General features: G+C 44.0%; 1 protein-coding gene across 1 annotated transcript in view; it reads right to left on the reverse strand.

The window, feature by feature from the left end:
• Positions 1–996: 996 nt before the first annotated feature.
• Positions 997–19880, reverse strand: part of ETFA (electron transfer flavoprotein subunit alpha) — a 74674-nt gene continuing 55790 nt past the window's right edge. Inside the window, exons 10-12 of the mRNA XM_056128724.1 lie at positions 15389–15454; positions 9661–9741; positions 997–1290 (exon numbers count right to left, since the gene is read on the reverse strand). Coding sequence (XP_055984699.1) covers positions 1252–1290; positions 9661–9741; positions 15389–15454 — 186 coding nt within the window. The 3' untranslated portion in view covers positions 997–1251. The remainder of the gene's footprint in view (positions 1291–9660; positions 9742–15388; positions 15455–19880) is intronic.

The following is a 19880-nucleotide window of genomic DNA, read 5'->3' on the forward strand; positions in this document are numbered from 1 at the left end:
TGGGGCAGAAGCAGGACTCTGCGCCTGGCAGACACTGCCAGACACACAGAGACCAGCATCCTGCCGGGGCCTCCCCCCATACAGGGAGGAGGTTCACCCACTTGGGGGGGCGGGGAGAGAGGGAGAACACGAACCACACAGGTGGGTGATGACCTGGGCCTGGCCACTGGGCTAGAGCCTGAAGAGCACCGTCAGGAGGGTGGCAGAAACCCTGAGCTCTCTGGGGTTTCTGCCGCAGCTCTTGTTAAAGACAGGATCACCGCTGTTAACAAGAGCAGCAGATTGTCTGACAGAGGCCAGACTGGGTCTGAGCAGCCCCTCCGTCTCTAAGCCCTCTGTCAGAGACCTTAGGATCCTGTAAGCGGACAAAAGCTTACAATGAAGAGAACACTGGATTCACTTCACGTCATCTGAACTCAGTGGGTCTACTCTGGGCGTGAGCTAGGGGTTTCTGAAGACTGCAGCATATTGAAGACGATATTCAGGCTTAAGCAGCCTGCTCCCTCCCCCTCCCCACCTTTCTTTCTTTTTTTTTTTTTTTTGGTTTTGGGCCTATACATAGTGGACTCAGAGATAACTTCCGGTGCCAGGCTGGGGATCGAAGCTGGGTCGGCCGCTTTTGTTTTTTTTTTTATCCCTTTAAATTCCAAATTTGCCAACTTAGCTCCCCTACCCATGACGTATTCGATATGCCAAACACAGTAACAAGTCTCACAATGTTACTGGGCCTGCTCGAGCAAATCGATGAACAACGGGAAGACAGTGACAGTCACAGTGACAGTCACAGTTCCTTCCCTTTTTCTCCCAATAACCATATGAGACTGGCAAAGCTGGCAGGAACACTTGTGTTTACAATCTTGCCTAAAACACAAAGCCCGACATGAGCAAGACAAGCAGCAAAAAAAAAAAAAAAAAAAAAAAAAAAGAAAGAAAAAAAAATCGAGTGTTTCTTTTAAACTCCCTTTAACTTTTTCAAGAAATTGGCTGGAGGTAGTGTTAAGGCTATGGAAAGGCTTTATTATAGTATTTCATTACAGAATTAGAAAATTTCAAAAAATACTTGTCTCGAACCACAAATAATTAAAAAGAAGTATAGTCATAGCCCCCATAAAAAAGCACTCTGGCCTATGACAGAATTTTTCCTCAAATTATGAAATGCAGCATTCTATGCTTTCCAATGATTATTATAATAGCCATGGGTTCCTAAAGTTTCTGAATACTTTGACATGATTTCCTTAAGGTATTTCCAACTCATTTCTTCTTCAATATTTCAGTCATCTCAGGAACAACCTGCAAAAACAAAAGCCCAGAAATGTCACTTAGCACCTTGAGCCTTCACCAACATCGGGTCTCAGCTGCCGCGATGGGCCAACGGGGCAAAGGGACACACCAGCAGGGTCTCTGGTGAGGCACGGAGCGCTCCCGTGTCCCCACGAATCATCCACTCCCAGCTTTCCTGGAGCGTCCCCTGCTACCCACAGGAGGACCACAGAGGCAGAGAGCCGAGAGCCAGCTTGGAGTCCAGGAGCCATCAATGAGCATCAGCACACCTCAGAGAGAGGGAGCCTGTCTGTTTCTGACCTGCGCTGTCAAGCTGGACCCTTCCCAGCATTCTTCCTGATGTTCCTGCTCTTCTTCCAACTCCACACCCAAGTTTTCTCTCAGCCACAACTCCTGTCCACAACTCCTGTCCACCTCCTCAAATCCTGCACTGAACAAACACTAGTTGCTTTTTCAGCACAATTACTGTCTCTGAGCACAAAAGAGTAAGCTTCAGGCTGGGGAGATAGGTGCTCCAGGCTGGACTGCAGGTGGAGCCCCAGGTTCAATGCCTGCCCCCCCCCCCCCAGCACTGCTGGGAATGAATTCCCCCTACACATCTCCCCCCAAGTCTGGAGCAGACGAGAATCTCTGCATGTGGTCCCCAAACAAAGAAACAAAAGCCAAAGAAAACTGCATAGTCAGTATCATCCCTCTATTAACACCAAGGCCTGGTATTAAAGCAGCGACTGGTCAGCAGATGGACAAGAAACCACAGACACACACACACATCGGGGTTCTGGGGATCTTTTCTTTTTGTCTTCTGAGCTACACCGGTGGCGCTCAGGGGTCACTCACATCAGCGCTTGGGTCTGAAGTGGGGGTTTGGGCCAGCCAAGCCTGCCTCCAGCCCTCAGAGCGCTCTCCATGGTGCTGGCCCCCACTTGTAAAGGGATTCATCACTAAGGTTTATGAGGAACTTCTGGGGGTGTGACCACAGCTTTCACCCGCGTGGGAGGCTGCTCCAGCAGCCTGGCTAACACAGGAGAGCTGTGTTTGGGAGCATCAGAGAAACGTCACGTGGACAGAGCCCACCTGAACCCTGGCCAATCCACCTGTGCACAGTATCAATTACCCAGGCTTCCAGGGGGCTGTCAGCGGCCCGAACTCGCAGAGATCCCAGCTGAACTCACCACTGATGAATACAGCCTCTCAATTATTTAAAAGAGCTGCATTTCCATTAGGTGGAAATAATGTGTTCGTACAAAATTTATTAAGGAAATTGTCGACATGTTGTTTCTTCCGAATGTCGCTTTGTCTCCTGCCTACTAAAAGGCGCGTGTTGACCATGGAGCCAGCGGGCATTAGCTCAGGGCAGCACTAAGTGCTGGCACTCCTTCAGCCAGCCCTCGGCAGAGCAAGCCTGTGAGCTCGTGCCACTCACAGGGAGGGCAGCCTGAGGAATCTCACAGGGCCCTCTGCGTTTCATGAGGAATCAGCTAGACACAACTTCTTCCAAGTCAAACAGTTCAATTTAGAACATAATCTTTTGCCCCCCAACCCCCGCCCCCCGTTTTGCATTTCTGAACCACAGTCGATGGTGCTGGGGATTGAACCCAGGCTGGCCACGTGCAAGGCACATGTCTAAGTACGTGTACTATCTCTTCAGCCCTGAGAACACAGACTTTTTCCCCCCCTATTTATTTATCTGCTTTCTGGGTCGCACCCGGTGATGCTCAGGGGTCACTACTGGCTCTGCACTCAGAAATGACTCCTGGTGGTGCTCAGGGGACCACCTGAGCTCAGGGGATGCTGAGAATCAAACCCAGGTTGGCCACATGCAAGGCAAATGCCCTACCCGCTGTACTATAGCTCCGGCCCCCACATGCCATTTTTCGAAAGGTTCCTCTCCAAAACTCTACCCCCCAAAAAAAAGTTGTGGCAGCTTTTTCTTGGTATTTCTTTTTTTTTTAATTAGAGCCACCTCCGACATTCCAAACACACAACACCTTATTTATAGAAAATGAGACACCAGTTCAGTACATAAGTATCTGATGGCCTGGACACACGAAAAAGTTTGGATTCTCGTGTGCCTTCTATTTTAAATACCGTGGAAGTAGCTCCCCACACAGTATGAACAAATGGATTTGAGGCTAACTGCAAAAACACGACTGCACCACAGCACAAAGCGACTATTTCACTCTTTAACCTGGACTTCCTCCTGCAGGCACTGTGGCAGACAGAAAAGTTTGGAACTAATCCCTGACCATAAGGACGAAGCTGAGAAGATTCTGGTTAAATCACCATCAGAAATGTGCTTTCTACTCTAAGACAAGAGGATGAGAAGGGAGTTCTGAGAGGTTGGTGTGGATGAATAAAATCAATGTGGAGACCCCAATATGAATGAGGTGACAAGACAAATGCCGCAAGTTTCACAGAGAGAATAAAGGAATTAGAATGACTAGTGAAGAGCTGTGCGGGACAGAGTGAAAATGTCTTGAATCACAGGTGACTTGCCAAATCCACTCATGGAACAGAGCGGAGTTGGTCCTGGTACAGCCGTACAGAGACAAATGAAAAAGAATGAAGTTGGACTTTCACCTCACATAATACAATAGCAACTCTAAATAGGTCAATGACCTAAGAACGTAAGAGTTAGTATAAGACAGCAAATAGAAGGGGAAATCTTCATGACCTTGGGTTTCACAATGGAGTCTTACATATTACATCAAATACAACCCGAATATATGTATCCAACAAAAACTATATATAAAATTCAAGACTTTAAAGCATCAAAAACAAATTGGAAACCATGTATCTAATGAGGGTTAAATACCGAGAATCTATAAAGAACTCACACAACTCAAGACATAAAGACAATTCAATTTAAAAATTGGCAATGGGAATCAGAGAGATAGTACAGGAGATAAGGCGCTTGCCTTACAGGCAAGCTGACCCTGGTTTGACCCTGGGAACCACTATGGTATCCTGAGGATTTCCAGGGGCGCTTCTGAGAACGAGGAATAGTCCCTGAGCACCGCCCAAAATTCGTAAAGAGCTTGGATTATTTTTGTCAAAGATGACACACAAATGACCATTAAGCATGAAAATATGTTCAGCATCAGGGGTTAGGGAAATGCAAATTAAAACCACTACAGGATAGATATCACGCTCCACGAGGAGGGTCAACAATATAAAAAAAAGACAATCACAAATATTAGCAAGAACCTGGAGACATTCAGACCATTACATGTTATCAGTTGGAATCAGTAAAAAGGATTCAGATTGGGGAAACCATCTGGCAGTTCTAAAAAATGTTTAAGCTTAAAGAGTTATCACATGATCCTGCAGTTCCATTCATAGAAAACATACCCCAATGAGATAATAATGTTCACCTCTACAGAAACTTATACCACATGCAGAGGATTGAAACTCAATTACTACCTTGTACCATGCACAAGAATTAACCAAAAATGGATTTAAGCCTTGAATCTAAGATCTTTCAAACATAAAACTCTCAGAAGACAAATTGTGGGTCAGGTCCTGGACGTTAATTAGTCTTAGCTATGAGTTTTTGGAGGTAATACTCACAGGAAAGTCAACAAAAGCAAAAAAAAAAAAAAAACAAGTGCAACAACATTAAACTAAAAAAGCTTTTGCACAACAAAGAAAATCATCAACAAAAGGCAACCTACTGAACAGAAGAAAATGTAAACCATATCTGATAAAGATTAATAACCAAAATATGTCACTGTCACTGTCCTCCCATTACTCATCGATTTGCTCGAGCGGGCACAGTAATGTCTCTATTGTGACAACTGTTACTGTGTCTGGCATATCGAATACGTCACGGGTTGCTTGCCAGGCTCTGCCGTGCGGGTGAGATACTCTCGGTAGCTTGCCGGGCTCTCCGAGAGGGGCGGAGGAATCGAATTTGGGTCAGCCATATTGGTCACTTGCAAGGCAAACGCCCTACCCACTGTGCTATCGCTCCAGCCCAACCAAAATATGTAAAGAGTCCAATTCAATAGCAAAACCAACACATACACACAAACACACAAACCCCTAAAAAGCCCAGAACAACCTAATGAAATGTACATATGAATTGTCATTTTTCCCAAGAAGACACATAGGTGGCCAACAGCTACACGAAAAGGTGCTTAATGTTACTAATGGTCAGGAAAATGCAGAATGCAACTATAGGCTAATACTACACTTCGCACCTGTTAGGAAGGCTACCGTTAAAAAGTTAATAAAAAGCCAATGCCTGCTGAAATTACAGAGAAAAGGGAACCTTTGTTCATCACTAATATGAACAACGATTGAGAATGAGGTCTCTATGGAAAGTGAATAAATCTCCAAAGAAAGATAAAACCATGTAATGTCATCTCTATGGAGAACTGGAAACAAAACAGAAACAAACCTACCTCCACAGATACAGAAAACAGATTGATGGTTGCCAGGGGCAAATTTGAGAGGCGCATGAAATGGGTGAATGAGTTAAAAGGTCTAAACTCCCATCATAAAACTCTAATTGATGGGGTGTCAGACACAGAGACCACAGTACATACCACTGCATGCCTGACAGTTATTAAGGAGGACAGTTTTTGTTTTGTTTTGGCCACACCTGGCAATACTCAGGGGTTACTCCTGGTTCTGCACTCAGGATTATCTACTCAGGGGACCATATGGGATTCCAGGAATAAAACCTGGGTCAGCTGTGTTCAAGGCAAATGACATGGATGTACTATCACTATCTGTATTATCACTCCAGTCCCTAAAGAGGAAATTTTTAAAGTTCTTATCACAAAAAAGTTCATATTTTTATCACTAGTATTATTACTAGTATTATTACTATGCCGGTCATTTCCCAAGATATACAAATATAGAAAATATATCAAAATACATAAAGACATATAGTATATACAAATTCCCAATCATTATATTGTATAGCTGAAATTGTTTCAAGTATTTTGCTCGAGTATAATAAATAATAATACAAATACAAAATATTAATATATAACCTATTTTATAAAAAGTTTTGGGGGGCCAGAGTGAGAGAACAGGGGTTACAATATTCACGTGTTACATGTGGTTCAATCCCCCACACCACAGGTTCCACGTCCACTGCTGACAGGAACACAGAGCACGGAGGCAGAATACAGCCAGTTCCAGCCCCCAACCAAAACCAAAAAGGCAATGATAAAAATAAACAATGCAAACAACAGCAAAATAGAATTACTATGATATTCATCCATGTCATCCTGGATGTTTCCCTGGAGGAAAAATTTTTGCTTTGTACCACCTGGTTTGGGCTGGAGCGAGAGCACGGTGGGTAGGGCGCTTGCCTTGCAAACGGTCAACCCAGGTCAGATTCCTCCGCCCCTCTCGGAGAGCCCAGCAAGCCACCGAGAGTATCCTGACCACACAGCAGAGCCTGGCAAGCTCCTCTTGGCGTATCTGATATGCCAAAAACAGTAACAAGTCTCACAATGGAGATGTTACTGGTGCCCACTCGAGCAAACCAATGAACAATGGGAGGACAGTGCTAGAGTGCAGTGCCACCACCTCGTGTGCCAGTCGAGAGCATGCTCCTTAAAGCAGTTTAAATTAAGCTGCAGAAGTAGTGGGGAATCACCCATTTTTAGTACTTGCTGGGCTGGATAACCAGGGCGATGAAAGAGCAGATTTCTAAGTGTTGTCAACAACTTGCTGAATAGTCTTTCAAAATTCCATCTCTCTGGGACACAGACAACTCAAAATAAACACACCTCACTCCTGTTAGTCATTTAACATAGTAACAAATGGAAGCCTGCAGCTTAAGCAGTATTTTCTAATATTCTCACAATTTTTAATTTTCAGTTTCTCAAATGTCTTTCCCTTTCCACTTATCAGTTATAAATAAGTGTGCTTTAGAACACTATAACATCAGGCATTTTAAAAATATAATTCTAGGTAAAAACATACGAATTTTATACACTACTTCAAATGGTCTATCATCAAATCTGGGCTTCCTAAACAAAACAGTGTGTGAAAAACTCAGGGTGGAAATTATCCAACAATGACTTTTGTGGTCCCTTTCATTTCCATTGTCCTAGAACTCTCACAAAACACCCGTGAGTAACACACACACAGATACACAAACATACAGGCACTACGTATGACCATTCCACCAATTTCTGCTTCAAGATGCTCCTGCCCTAGGGCAGCTGTCCACTGTCTGAACACCACTGATCTCTTGAGTGCTGAACATACCGTCTGTTAATCAGGGAAGCTCTATATGTGTAAGGTACACAGAACACAATACAAATTAAAATAAAGCCACTTGTAAACTTATTGAAATATTCACTTCAGGAGAAACAGCCAGAGAGCTGCCTGTTTACACAATGCCAATGTGGTATATGCTTGTCCTGAGAGTGTCTGTCACTGGAACTACGTACCTGCTACCTGAACAAAATTTCCCTCATACAGAGAGAGCCATTACTTTTTTTTTTGGTCCACACCCAGCTGTGCTCCAGGATCACTTCTGGCAGTGCTTGGGGGAACAGATGTGATGCCAGGGACGAAACCGCAGAGCAAGTGCACTAATCCCTGAGCCTCCCCTATTCTCTGGGCCCTTCCTGCTTGTTTACACACCTGGGCCAACCAGCTCCACAGCTCCACAACTAATCCTGAAGAAACGCCAGGCCGCTGAATCATCCAGGTAACCTGGTATCCCAGCTGAGACCTCTGGAGCCTTCTCAGGAGGGGGGAAGGCTGAGATCCTGCCTTGTCCAACGGCCCTGTGACCCACCCACTCCTGACTTCCTCCAGCACATCAACGGCCCTGCTCCACAGCTCATGGTTAATTTCAAAGAGACGCCAAGCCGCTGAATCATCCAGTCCTGCAGCTACTGGAGTGCATGGCCAAACAACACCTCCAAATTTCACAGTACTGAAAGGCCAGTAGGAGCATGGCCAAGTAAATCCTCAGACGATGACTTCAGTAGCACCACTGTGAGACAGAACAATTTTCACTAATTTTAACTGAACTAATTTTGGATAATTCCATTTGCTATTTTGTTGTAACAAGCACTATAAAGCAAATTAAAAGTAGAAAATAAAAGGAGGGGCAGGCAAATTGCCTAAATGTACCCGAAATTTCAGAAAGGGGACTTCTGGATCACTAATGAGGGAATGAATTCTTCCCAAAGCAAGAGACAGTTCTGGAAGGGGGTGGGGACAGACACAGGAATCCCTGGGGACAGATGTCCTGTGCTGTTCTTATCTTTTCACAGTCTGGGTTCTCAACTGAGGAATCACCAAACTGTAGAAGGGTGGAGGACTGAGTGGTGACTACGCACAAACAGATGTGCTCTGAAAATGTGCACTGGGGGGTGGCCAGGCTGACAGAGTCTGGGTGATGGGCCATTCTTCTGTTGGGACATCATTTTTGCCTCCAGCTGCTAAGGCCCAAGCCATCTCACGGTGCCTCTGTGTGAGGAGGTCCCACACCAGTAAATCCACTTCATCCCAAGTTTGGCCACCATTTCAGAGTCTTAATGCCTGCACAAGTCATTACTGTACAATGTCACTGTCCAGGGGGCCAAAAAGACCAGGCATGCCTGCGCTACGCCCTTACGATACAGGCAAATAAATAGTAACTGTGATCCATATCACCAGTTTCACTCACTGGGGGCGCAAACACAGGGGTGACAGCAGGGTAGAAAGAACACACACAAAAGGCAGGGATAGAAAGTGTTATCCCAATAACCACTTGCGAGCAGGAACTATTATGTACATGTACTTGTCACCTTAGGGAGGTCTGGAACTCGCAAGCACATCAAGCAGGGAATATGAGCTGAGTCAGATGAACTGCCTGCCCCTCCTTGGAAATGCTTGGCAAATCTCAGAACACCGGCTTTTGACGTGAACTTCTTTAAGAGACCTACTACACATGGCACCAGGTTAGGATTACACGAATCCCCTCACATCGTTTATTACCTTAGTTCTTGAGATGCCATGAGCCATATACGCATTTTAAAAATCAATGTGACCTCCTTACGGTAAAAGCGACAATGCTCTTCACTAGTGCCTCTCAACCTTTTTCTGACTACAGTTCCCCTCTTTTCTGTTTCTTTCCTACACCCCCATCCTGCTGGTTGGGTCCCGACTTCAGTGAATTTCACCTGTGGGCCCCTTGGAATATTCTGGAGACTCTCACTGAGAAACACAGCTCTGTAAACATGTATCAGGACAATTTCATTTTAGACAGTTCAAAATTGTAGACTACTTTTATGTACACAGAAAGATATAAAAACACTTAAGATTTTCTGAATAAGAGCTTCCCTCTGACCATCTCCAAGAGGTCCTTGAGTGATAAACTACTTACACCCCCACTTCCACTCACGGCCAACTTACCTTAAATAAGTCTGCGACTATCCCATAATCTGCCACTTGAAAAATCGGAGCTTCTGGGTCTTTGTTAATGGCCACAATTGTCTGAGAAACAGAAAGTAATAATTAATCCCTTTTATGCTGTGCCAATACTATAAATCATAAATTTCTGTATCGGTACATAACAAAATCATCCCCAGCCCCTATACCATGAGCTCACTGAGAAATCGAAAAAAAAGTTTTAAGTCATTTTTTTTTACATGACTGATTTTTTTTTTCTTTTAAATCAGAGAAGATTCTGCGGAGATGGCAGAGAACACAGCATCAGAAGCCTGTCTCCCCACCAAAATGATGACTGCATTGGTCCAAACTAAACACACTGTCTAAGGGCTAGTGTGGACATTCGTGAACTCCAGAATGTTCTGAAGGCTTGCCATTTCATGGGGAAGAACAGGCCTTGCAAACCACAGTGAATTTCAGCTCACCCCAGCAGCTTCGCTCCCGCCCAGCCCCTAGCCTCTGCGGCAGTCAGCTGTGCACAGGAACTACATGCGCGCATGACCATGTGTCAACAGGAACTGGACAACAGCAAGGCAAAAAGAACACTCCCTGGCCTCCAGCTACTGAGGACTTGCTCTTTGATGGTTGACTGCTGCATCTGATGGACCTCAAAGGTGAAAAGGGGGATCATAGCTATTGCCTGGGCCTCATTTTTGCAACTCACTTCCGCTCCAGTAAAAGAGGAAAAGGTGGTGTGGAGGGGGGCGCTCTGGGCCACCCCTCCGCCCCAACAATAACGAGATGACTAGAATAACTAAGTCTGAACAACTGAAAGAAGAAAAATTAAAGATAAACAGAGCCAAAGGGACCTGCAGGATAACGTCAAAAAGATCAAAATATATACGGTGGGACCCCAGGGGAGAATACAGGACAGAGGGACACACTGAAAACATAATGGCTAAGCCCCCCAGCCCCACCACCCGCTCTGTAAATGTGATGAAGAATATAAAAGCATTCAAGAAGTCAAACAAACTGCAAGTCAGATTGGCCCAGAGACCCACGACGGTGCACTTCACAACTCTAATGAGCTACAGCCCAAGTCTTCGGGGTGTGGAAGGAAACTGAATTCCGAACGTTAGCAGAGGCCCCATGAGGACCTCACTTACAGGAGCAGGGGGCACATGGGACAGTCTAACTCACAGCGGCCAAATGGGACTGTGCTGTTCAGGACCCACGGGAGGAAACTGGGAGAGACTGCGAAATGCAGACAGACCTTTCGTTTCCTGAAATTCTGAGGATAAAGGTGCTGACTGTGATGGCACAGGTCACAGAGTGCCACTGACGGTGCCTGCAGTTGACAGCACTCTTAAGAGTCGCTTGGCAGATTTTGCTGTGCGGTTCTTACTAGAAAAATATTGAGTACATTAAATGTGTTGGTTCTACTACTGCAAATTACAATTCAATAATCTGACTTAAAATGTCACTAGAAAATTTTGTAGGGCACTGAAATGTATTGAATACACAGAATAAAACCCCTGGATTAGAAAATCACGTGACCTACTTTAATTTGGTATGCTGTTTTTGACCTTTATTGTTCTGTTTTGGGGCCACACCAGGTGGTGCCCAGGGTTGACCTCCACCTCTGCACTCAGGATGACTCCTGGTCCTGCTTCGGGACCACATGGGGTGCTGGGAATGAAGCCCGGGACAGCCACACGAAAGGCAAGTGTCCCAACCCTTTCCTATTGCTGTAGTCCTATTTGGGATGATTTTATTCAGTAAGATAGGAAGACATGTGCTTGACCAAATCATGATGAGGTTTTGAGTCACTCTTCGATTTTGTTTCGCTTATCAAATTACCCATAGCCCAATTTATGTGGCCTTTCTGGCTCGAACTATTTATCCTGCATAAACTCCACTACATTTTGTCTTTTAAAAGTACAATCCAGAGTAATATAAAATTACTAAAATATAAAATATCCTGCAATAAAAATTTAATTACTTAGGCTGTTAGTAAAGAAGAATGTCAAAATAAAACCCCCAAAATTACCATATGTATGCAGCATATAAATGAAATGAGTGCCGTATCACTCAAAATCTTCTAAGAGCTACTCTTATCATCTATACAAATTTTATGGGGTTTTATTTGTTTGTTTGGGGGTGACATCTGATGCTGTTCAGGGATTACTCCTGGCAGTGCTCTACCCTCTATACTATCTCCTGAGCCCCATTTTCTACACAAATTTTAAATGTGAGAGATTATGTCATATTAGAAATGGAACAAAAAGAACTAATCACTCACAAAACAAAAAGAAATGATCACTCAAAGGATGCTGTGCTTACTGATTATTTCTAATGGTATCAAATTTATATAAGTAGCTTAGTATTCCCCACAAACCATAAGTTTCTAACACCACTGCAACTAAAGAATTTTCACTCTAATATTCCATCATTCTCATAGAACATATAATTCGAATCTCCAAAAGTGAAGTAAAACATTCCCTATTACTACCATGAAAAAAGCTTCAAAGAATTTTTATGTATACACCTAACTTCCCTTAGAGAGGTTCTCAGGTTCAGGGAGATGAGCAAAACACCCTGGAGTATCTGAGACTGAAACATAGTAATGCCCAGCTAACTAGCAGTCCTGAGAAATGGGCCACATCCTGTTCCTTTCTCCAGACCCCCAGATATGTGGGCACAGATGGGAAACAAAGGGCTTCACTCTGAGCCAGAAGGAGAAGGATCTGAAATGACAGGCAGTGACTTGCAGGAAGGCGCTTCTCTTCTGGGACTTGTAACCTGCTTCACTGCTATCAGCAGAGATTTATTTAATTAACAGTAGTTAATGATTCTCCTGGAATCCACCTAGTCAAGCATCTGACAGTTTAATCACCTGAAAGCTTTCTCATCCCACTACATAAAAGTCATTTTTAAAGAAAAAGCACATAACCATGGACAAGGAACTGCTAAAGTATTTTACAAAAAGTGATTTGGAAATCTAGACTGATGGCTTTTCTTATTACTAAAATATTATTTCTGAGCTATTAATTGTAAATAACTATTGTAAAATCTTGTTTGTATCCAAAGCACTCAAAATGGCTGTATTAATTTATGTTCGCATTGCTTTTAAAGAGCTTTTAAGGCACAGACTGCATCCAGCGATGTCAACATACATGTATTATGCATGTCCTTTTTTTTTCCCCAGCCACTCTCAGCAGTGCTCAGGGATCACTTCCGGGGAATTGGTGGACCATAATGGGGTGCCCAGGATGGAACCCAGTTTGGTCATGAACAAGCAAGTGCCCTGCGCACTGTTTGATCTCCCCGGCCCCTATTATACATGTTCTAGTACATGTGGCATAGTTCAAAGAGTGCTCTCATTGTATCAACTTCCTTGATGTAAAAATTAAATCTCAGGGGCTGGAGTGATAGTACAGCCGGTAGGCACTTGCCTTGCACATGGCCCACTAGGGCTCGATCCTTGGCATCTCATATGGTCCCCCAAGCCCACCCTGACTGATTCCTGAGTGCAGAGCCAGAAGTAACCCCTGAGCACTGCCAAAAACAAAAGCACCAAAATAAATAAACAAAAATCTAATATTCTTTAAACAATGCTAAAATTGCAGCTCTATTCCAATTCAATGATCAGATTAAGTCATTCTAATTATGCCATTTCAAAGCTTAACCAACATTCTGACCAGATGCTGTTGTTGCTATGTAAGGGATAGGATAGCAGGGACTATATTAATTCTATTTAGGCAGCCCTAGTATCTAGTACAAGACACAGTACAAGTACAAGACACTAGTACAAGGTTCAATATATATACATTTGCTGACTAGAGAAAATAGTCTTGACCCAAGTTAACTTTTACAGGATTGCCCTCCTCCCAATCTCTTTTCTTGAACTGCTCCATTTCCCCTTGAATGACCACTACCTAGTCCATCTCACCAAGAATTCAGCTCTACTGGCACAAGAATGAAAATTTTCACCAGTATCTTTGACAGCCAGAATATTTTCTCTTAGAAACAAAGAATTCTAATGAATGATAGTAAAACCTCTGGCCTTGGATTACAAGACTCAGATTATCAGACAGTGGGACGTGGGGTCAGAAGGGAATGAAGAGCTGGGTCAGAGGTGACAGAGGGACAATGGTGGAGGGTCTTGGGGACTCTGGCGATGATGGTGGGGATTCAGTAACTTTTTACACCAATACCATAAATGTTAACACTATTATAACAATGCTACCCAAATATGCCAGACACAGTAACAGTAACCTAAATTACAATTTTTTTTTCTTAAAGAAACTGGGGCTACAGAGACAGTGTAATGAGAAGGACACTTGTCTTGCACATGTCTGACCCAGGTTCAATCCCCAGCAACTCAGATAGTCCCTTGAGGCCTGGCAGGAGTGATCCCTGAGTGGAGTCAGGAGTAAGCTCTGAGTACCATTAAGTGTGGCTCCCTAAAAAATGAAATTTAAAAAAGGAAAGCAGCACAAATACATGCTGATAGTTGGCTGGGCCTTAGAAACATCATTCTATATGAAAGAAGACAAACAGAAGGACACACAATGAGTGATCACAAGTATCTGGACTACCCAGACCAGGCAAATCCACAGAGACGGGGACTGGGGGCTGCTAGAGCCACGGGGAGGGGGAATGATGCCCACAGGGGTCTCTTGGCGGGGCGATTACAAGCTCTGAAATTAGAGGATGCTTGCACCATGCAGTGAATATACACAAAACACTGAGTTGTACATTTTATTAGGGGGGAGCTAATAGTATGTGATGCATTATCACAGATTTTTTTTTTTAAAAAAAGAAAGAAATGCATATTTCTGGGTACATGTGAAGTTGCTAACACTATTCTGAGATTGCTAGTGCCTGAGTGCTTGACCCTTAATGCCATAGTAACCTTTCCCCCACTGGCAATGCGGCTTTCTCCGCCCAGTAAAGAAACCTGCCATCCAACTGTGAAAGTTCACTGGTTTAGGGCCAATTCATTTAGATGTTACAAGGAGTATCAGACTGTTAAAAGTTTTATTACCTTTCATATCAAACTTCCATCTGAATGGATAAGAGCAGGAGTCAGAGGCATCTCTGAGTTCATGAAAGACCAAGTTCATAATTCACACTGCAGTTATGCATGAATTAATATGTCATATTTGGAAACACACATTCATGGACTCATTACATAGGGCTCCCAGATAAGCAAACTGAAAGTCAAGTGCTTCTGCTGTAAGCAGCATTTTTTACGATTACTGAAGCATTAAGATGCTCCAATCCGCAAACGTGCCAGTCACCGCAGTAAGAGGGAACTTGCTCACACATCAGCAGGGCACTGAGGGGCCCCCGGTGAGGCACACAGATCATCAACAGGTTAAATGTCAGAACCCCAGAGGATGAGCCTGCCCACACTTTCCACCCCGGGACTGTCAGTCACGGGCACTGTGATATTCACCCGGGATGAGTACTTCGCAGCCAGAACGAGGGCGGACAGGGCATCCTGGAGCGACCAGCAGCAGCGCTGAAGCTCAGGTTCTGGCCTTGCCCCACCACACAGCACTGGACCTTCTTCCAGTGCTACAATGTCAGGCTGCAGGCAAGAGCTTTCTTCCTTTTAGGTCTTAGACACACATCAATGTGAACAGCTCACTTACACGCCCTGTGACCACCTAGAAACCCACTGTGAGACCTGAGTTATAATGTCAGATCTTCCCGTACTGTGCTTCTACTGTTACTTACGTACCTTGCTGTCCTTCATCCCAGCTAAATGTTGGATGGCTCCTGATATTCCGACAGCAATGTAAAGTTCCTAAAACAAATGAAGCCACATTATTAATATAATAATGTACTATTAATATGCATTTTTATTATTATATGTTTTACTTCCCAAGTATTTATTATTAGCAATTCAAGTGTTGGGCAGAATACTTTCAAAAATCAAATAGAGGCGATGCCTATGATTCAATAGATGCTGTCCTTCCTCTCTGGTAGTCCTTCTTCTCCTCAAGTCCCCCCAGTAGTGGTGGTATAGCATGTGGATAGGGACCACAGATATTGTATGACTGATAGAGCACAGGTCAAGGATATGTGGGCCGGGATGGGGCTGGAGCCGGCCCTTTTCTCTCCATCCCAATGAGAGTTGCCGTCCAGTCCACAAAGGCCTTTCTGGCTCCTAATCAAGCTGCATAACGGCCATGATCCCAGAGACTCAGGAACAAATCTCTGAACCCGGAAGGTTTTGGCAGAAATCCCTTCAGATTTAAGGGTTAAAATTTCAGAATTTCAAAATCGCCTGGCCACTACTGCAACCACGCAACATCGTACGTTATTCTTAACCAGCAATAGAAAACAAATTGTCTACTGTTGCCTTTTCAGCAGATCTGAGTGTTGGGGTAAAATCCCAAATAATAATGGTGGGTCTGGTGTCAAAATATTGAATGTGATCAAAGTAGAGAGAGAGTGATGTGGAAATCATCTGCCCCACAGGTAGGGGGAGGGTGTGGGATGGGGATATACTGGGGTTGTTGGTGGTGGAGAATGGGCACTGGTGAAGGCACGGGTGTTTCACTGTATGACCGAGACTTAGACCCGAAAGCTTTATAACTGCTCTCAAGGTGATGCAGTAAAATTATAAAAAATAGAAAAAAAAAGGGGATATGTGAGGCCTGAGTGTCATGGCCAGCCTGTGCACTTCTGCAGAGCAACGGGAGGGTGTGGTGTGGGTAGATATGAGCACTGTGGCCCCTGTACTCTAAGCATCCCAGACATGGCTCCGATAAAAATAAGTTTAAGTGAGTAAGAAGCATGTAGCAGTGAGCATGTGCCTGTCACTGCCAAGCACTTTATAACGACTGTTTCACTTCTTGACTTTCTGTGAGGAAGCACTTTTGCCTGTGCTACTTGTTTCTCTATCACACTTCAGCTCGTACGTGCTGTACATAGTCAGTCGCACTGTGTACTCATGGATGGACACATATGACCACACAAAATCAAAGACATTTTTCTTAGTTGCCTGCCTTTCATAAGAAAGGTTGTTAAAATGATAATTAAATGCTTCATCTACTGAATACCTAAAGCCATCTATGTCTGAAATCACAGATCACTGATTTAGTAAGCACTTCATTAAAAGAGCTTAGCTGCTCCTTCTGTCTCCTAGGTATAATTAAGGCTTCAATTGAAAAGCTTCTCCCCCACGTAGTGAAATAAGAGGTAGTGCTTTGGGGAGCAGACTTGTAACCAGACTGACATTGGGGGTTTGTCATAAGGAACAGCAGAGCTTCTTCTCAATATGAATAAAATGGGAGGCACTGAAGGCGGCTGATATGCTCACTTTCACTAGGAGGCAGATAGGTCAGACGACCGAGGTTCAAGTAGCCCCACTCTGTTTCTGCACTTCTCATGAACTAAATTAACTACTCCCTTTAGGATAAGAAATGTCCATTAGGATCTGAAAACGATGCTGACACCTAATGCTATGGTTGGTCATCATCACTGGTGGCTGCAAGCACCAATTACTGGTGGCTGCAAACAAGTCAATTTCCCTTTCTTTCAGTTTCTCTAGCTGAAAATGGACTGTAAGTTCCTTCAAAAGCTCTCCCTGCTCACCCAGCATGGAATCAGAGCTGAGAAAAGCTGGAGTCGGTGATCCCTCAGCCCTCCTGTAGTAACTCTACCCTGCATGTGGGAGACACATCCCTGGGCTTTATCTGCAGAGGCATGAAGCATCCAATGCCATGAGACTCCATGTTCCATGAGAAAAGTCAGTCTCCAAGGTCCGTAAATTACTTTAAAAACATACTAAGTTTGTTTTTCTTTTTAAACATTGTACTGAGGTGCCATAATTTACAAAGTTATTCATAGCACCCCACTTAACAATCATTCATGATCAAATTCCCATGTATACAATTTCCCAGTATCAGAGACCAATCCTGTCTGGGTCCGGAACCATATGGGGCGCCAGGGACCGAACCTGGGTCAGCCACATGCAAGGCAAGCGCCGAAACTGCTATACTTTCACTCTGGCTCCTGTTTTCTGATTCTGTTGGTTCTAAAGCAATCAACAAAAGCCTAACTTGGTCCACAAAAAAATCACAGGATGGGAGACACACCACGAAAAGCTCCACGCACAGCTGGACAACACAGTCAATTGGCTGTCTCCTCACAAAGAATGCTTGCAAGAGGAAGTAATTTCTTTTTTTAAAAAAGAAGCACCATTTTCTAACAGGTACAGGTACTGTCAATGGACAGATAATGCTAACAAAACCTCAACTTAATCTAAGTCACATTTCTTTTATAAAAAAATTCCTTAAATTGTTAAATCAAAATATACTTAATAAGGCCATCGAGTTGAGTTCTAATGTAGAGTTTTTAAAGCAATTTATTTAGACAAACAGTGTCTCATTGCTCTTAAGCATATTCTCAAAGCAAGCATTGGAAAGGATCAATCGATCAGTAAAGGAGTCTCTCTGACATACATGCCTACATTAAAATTCAACAAGTCCTAAAAGCCCCTCCATCTGCATTATAAAATGCTAATAAAAATGCTAAATCACTCTCGAAATGAACAACTACAGACATATAATGCAAGTGAAATTTACTTTAAACCCTGAGAAATAAATGCCGCTGACTTTAACCATAAATTTCACCAAGGTTAACAACAGAACAAAGCAAATCAAAGGAGGTTGTTCCGGACTATCAGATCCTCCTTTTCTGGCCAGTTTAGTTTAAGTAGGCCCAATTAACCAACAGGACCTGACTGGACTGCCCTGCAAACACGGTTCTCTAAATAAGTATGAAAGCTCTTGAACAACTGCCCCAAGTGAGTGGGATTTGGGCTGCTGTTCTGATATCTGATCGCTCTCCGGCAGGAAGACAGGCTTTCCCTCTTTTTCTTCTTGTTTCAATAACATGTACAAGCTGATTAGATTAATACTGTAGATTGCTTCTACGTGGTTGAGAAAGCATTTTTTTTTGTATTTCAATAATAATAATTAGTATTACCAAGTCTCCACACACTGATTTATGGAGCACTTCAGATACGGTTTCACAACAGAACAAGGCAATCCCTCCCCTAAGGCACTTTCCTCTAAAAACAGACAGAAGATAATTTGGAGAGACAGAGAGAACAGCAATTAAGAGTTCAAAAAGAGAGGGGATTCGGAAAGCGTGGGATTAAAGGAAGGAACAGACACGGAAGGAGCAGTTCTCGAGATAAAACTCTTAAAAACTCTTTAGCAAAGGGAAAGAAGGAACCCAGAAGAATGAGAATAGATAGACCTATACATGGCTAAATGAGCAGTTTGGTCTAGACGTTCTGCAGTTCAGGAATGTGGAGTGGGAAGCCAAGTCCCAGGAAGGCAGGAAAACCAGAGGTCATTCTGGAACAGGAGGAACAGCACTTGGCCCATACGGACAAGGACGGCCAGAAAGGAGCACAAACCCCTTTCCTTTGCCAAAATCTAAAAAAAAAAAAAAAAACTATACAGACCGATCCAAAGATCTCAGGGACAGAGGTCAAGCGGCTTTACAAGGGCTAAGCTGAACACTGAATCAGGGCCGGCAACTGCTGTGTCCAACGTGCTTGGACGATTCCCCAGCAGAGTGTTAGTCCAGGCTGTGAACAGGACCCAGGCTGACTCCCCAGCGCTTTCACTTGACACACACGAACTGTGGGACAGTAAGCTGTCTGTCCTACTCCTTAAAATGCACGCCTGAAGAACTGTGCTAGTTCTGAACCTCTCTGCTTCACAGGGTTGCTATGAAGTAGCGTATCTACTTTCCCTGGAAACAGAGGCATGCTTCTCGTACTCATGGGCTGAGACACGGTCAGATATTGGTTCTGCTAACCACCCCCTAACCCCTGCCCCAAGTGGCTAGAAGGGTTGTTAGGGTGGTCCTAGGGCAAACACTTACAGCTGTGCAGGATTTACACTAAAGAAGGCATTATTCAGGACCACAGGCATTAAGAGCTGTGTTTTACTGCAATAATTTTCCAAAAGGGGGCAGCAGTAAAGTAACTGTGTGAAAGGAACGGCACTTGCGCCCATACGGACTTTTTATTTTTTTCAATTTCGTAGAAAGACTGGAGTGACAGCACATCGGGTAGGGTGTTTGCCTTGCACGCAGCCGACCTGGGTTCGATTCCTCCGTCTCTCTCGGAAAGCCCAGCTAGTTACCGAGAGTATCCCACCCGCATGGCAGAGCCTGGCAAGCTCCCCGTGGTGTATTTGATATGC

The sequence above is a fragment of the Sorex fumeus genome, unplaced genomic scaffold, assembly GCF_029834395.1.
Source record: "Sorex fumeus unplaced genomic scaffold, SorFum_2.1 ptg000067l, whole genome shotgun sequence".
Taxonomy (NCBI): Eukaryota; Metazoa; Chordata; class Mammalia; order Eulipotyphla; family Soricidae; genus Sorex; species Sorex fumeus.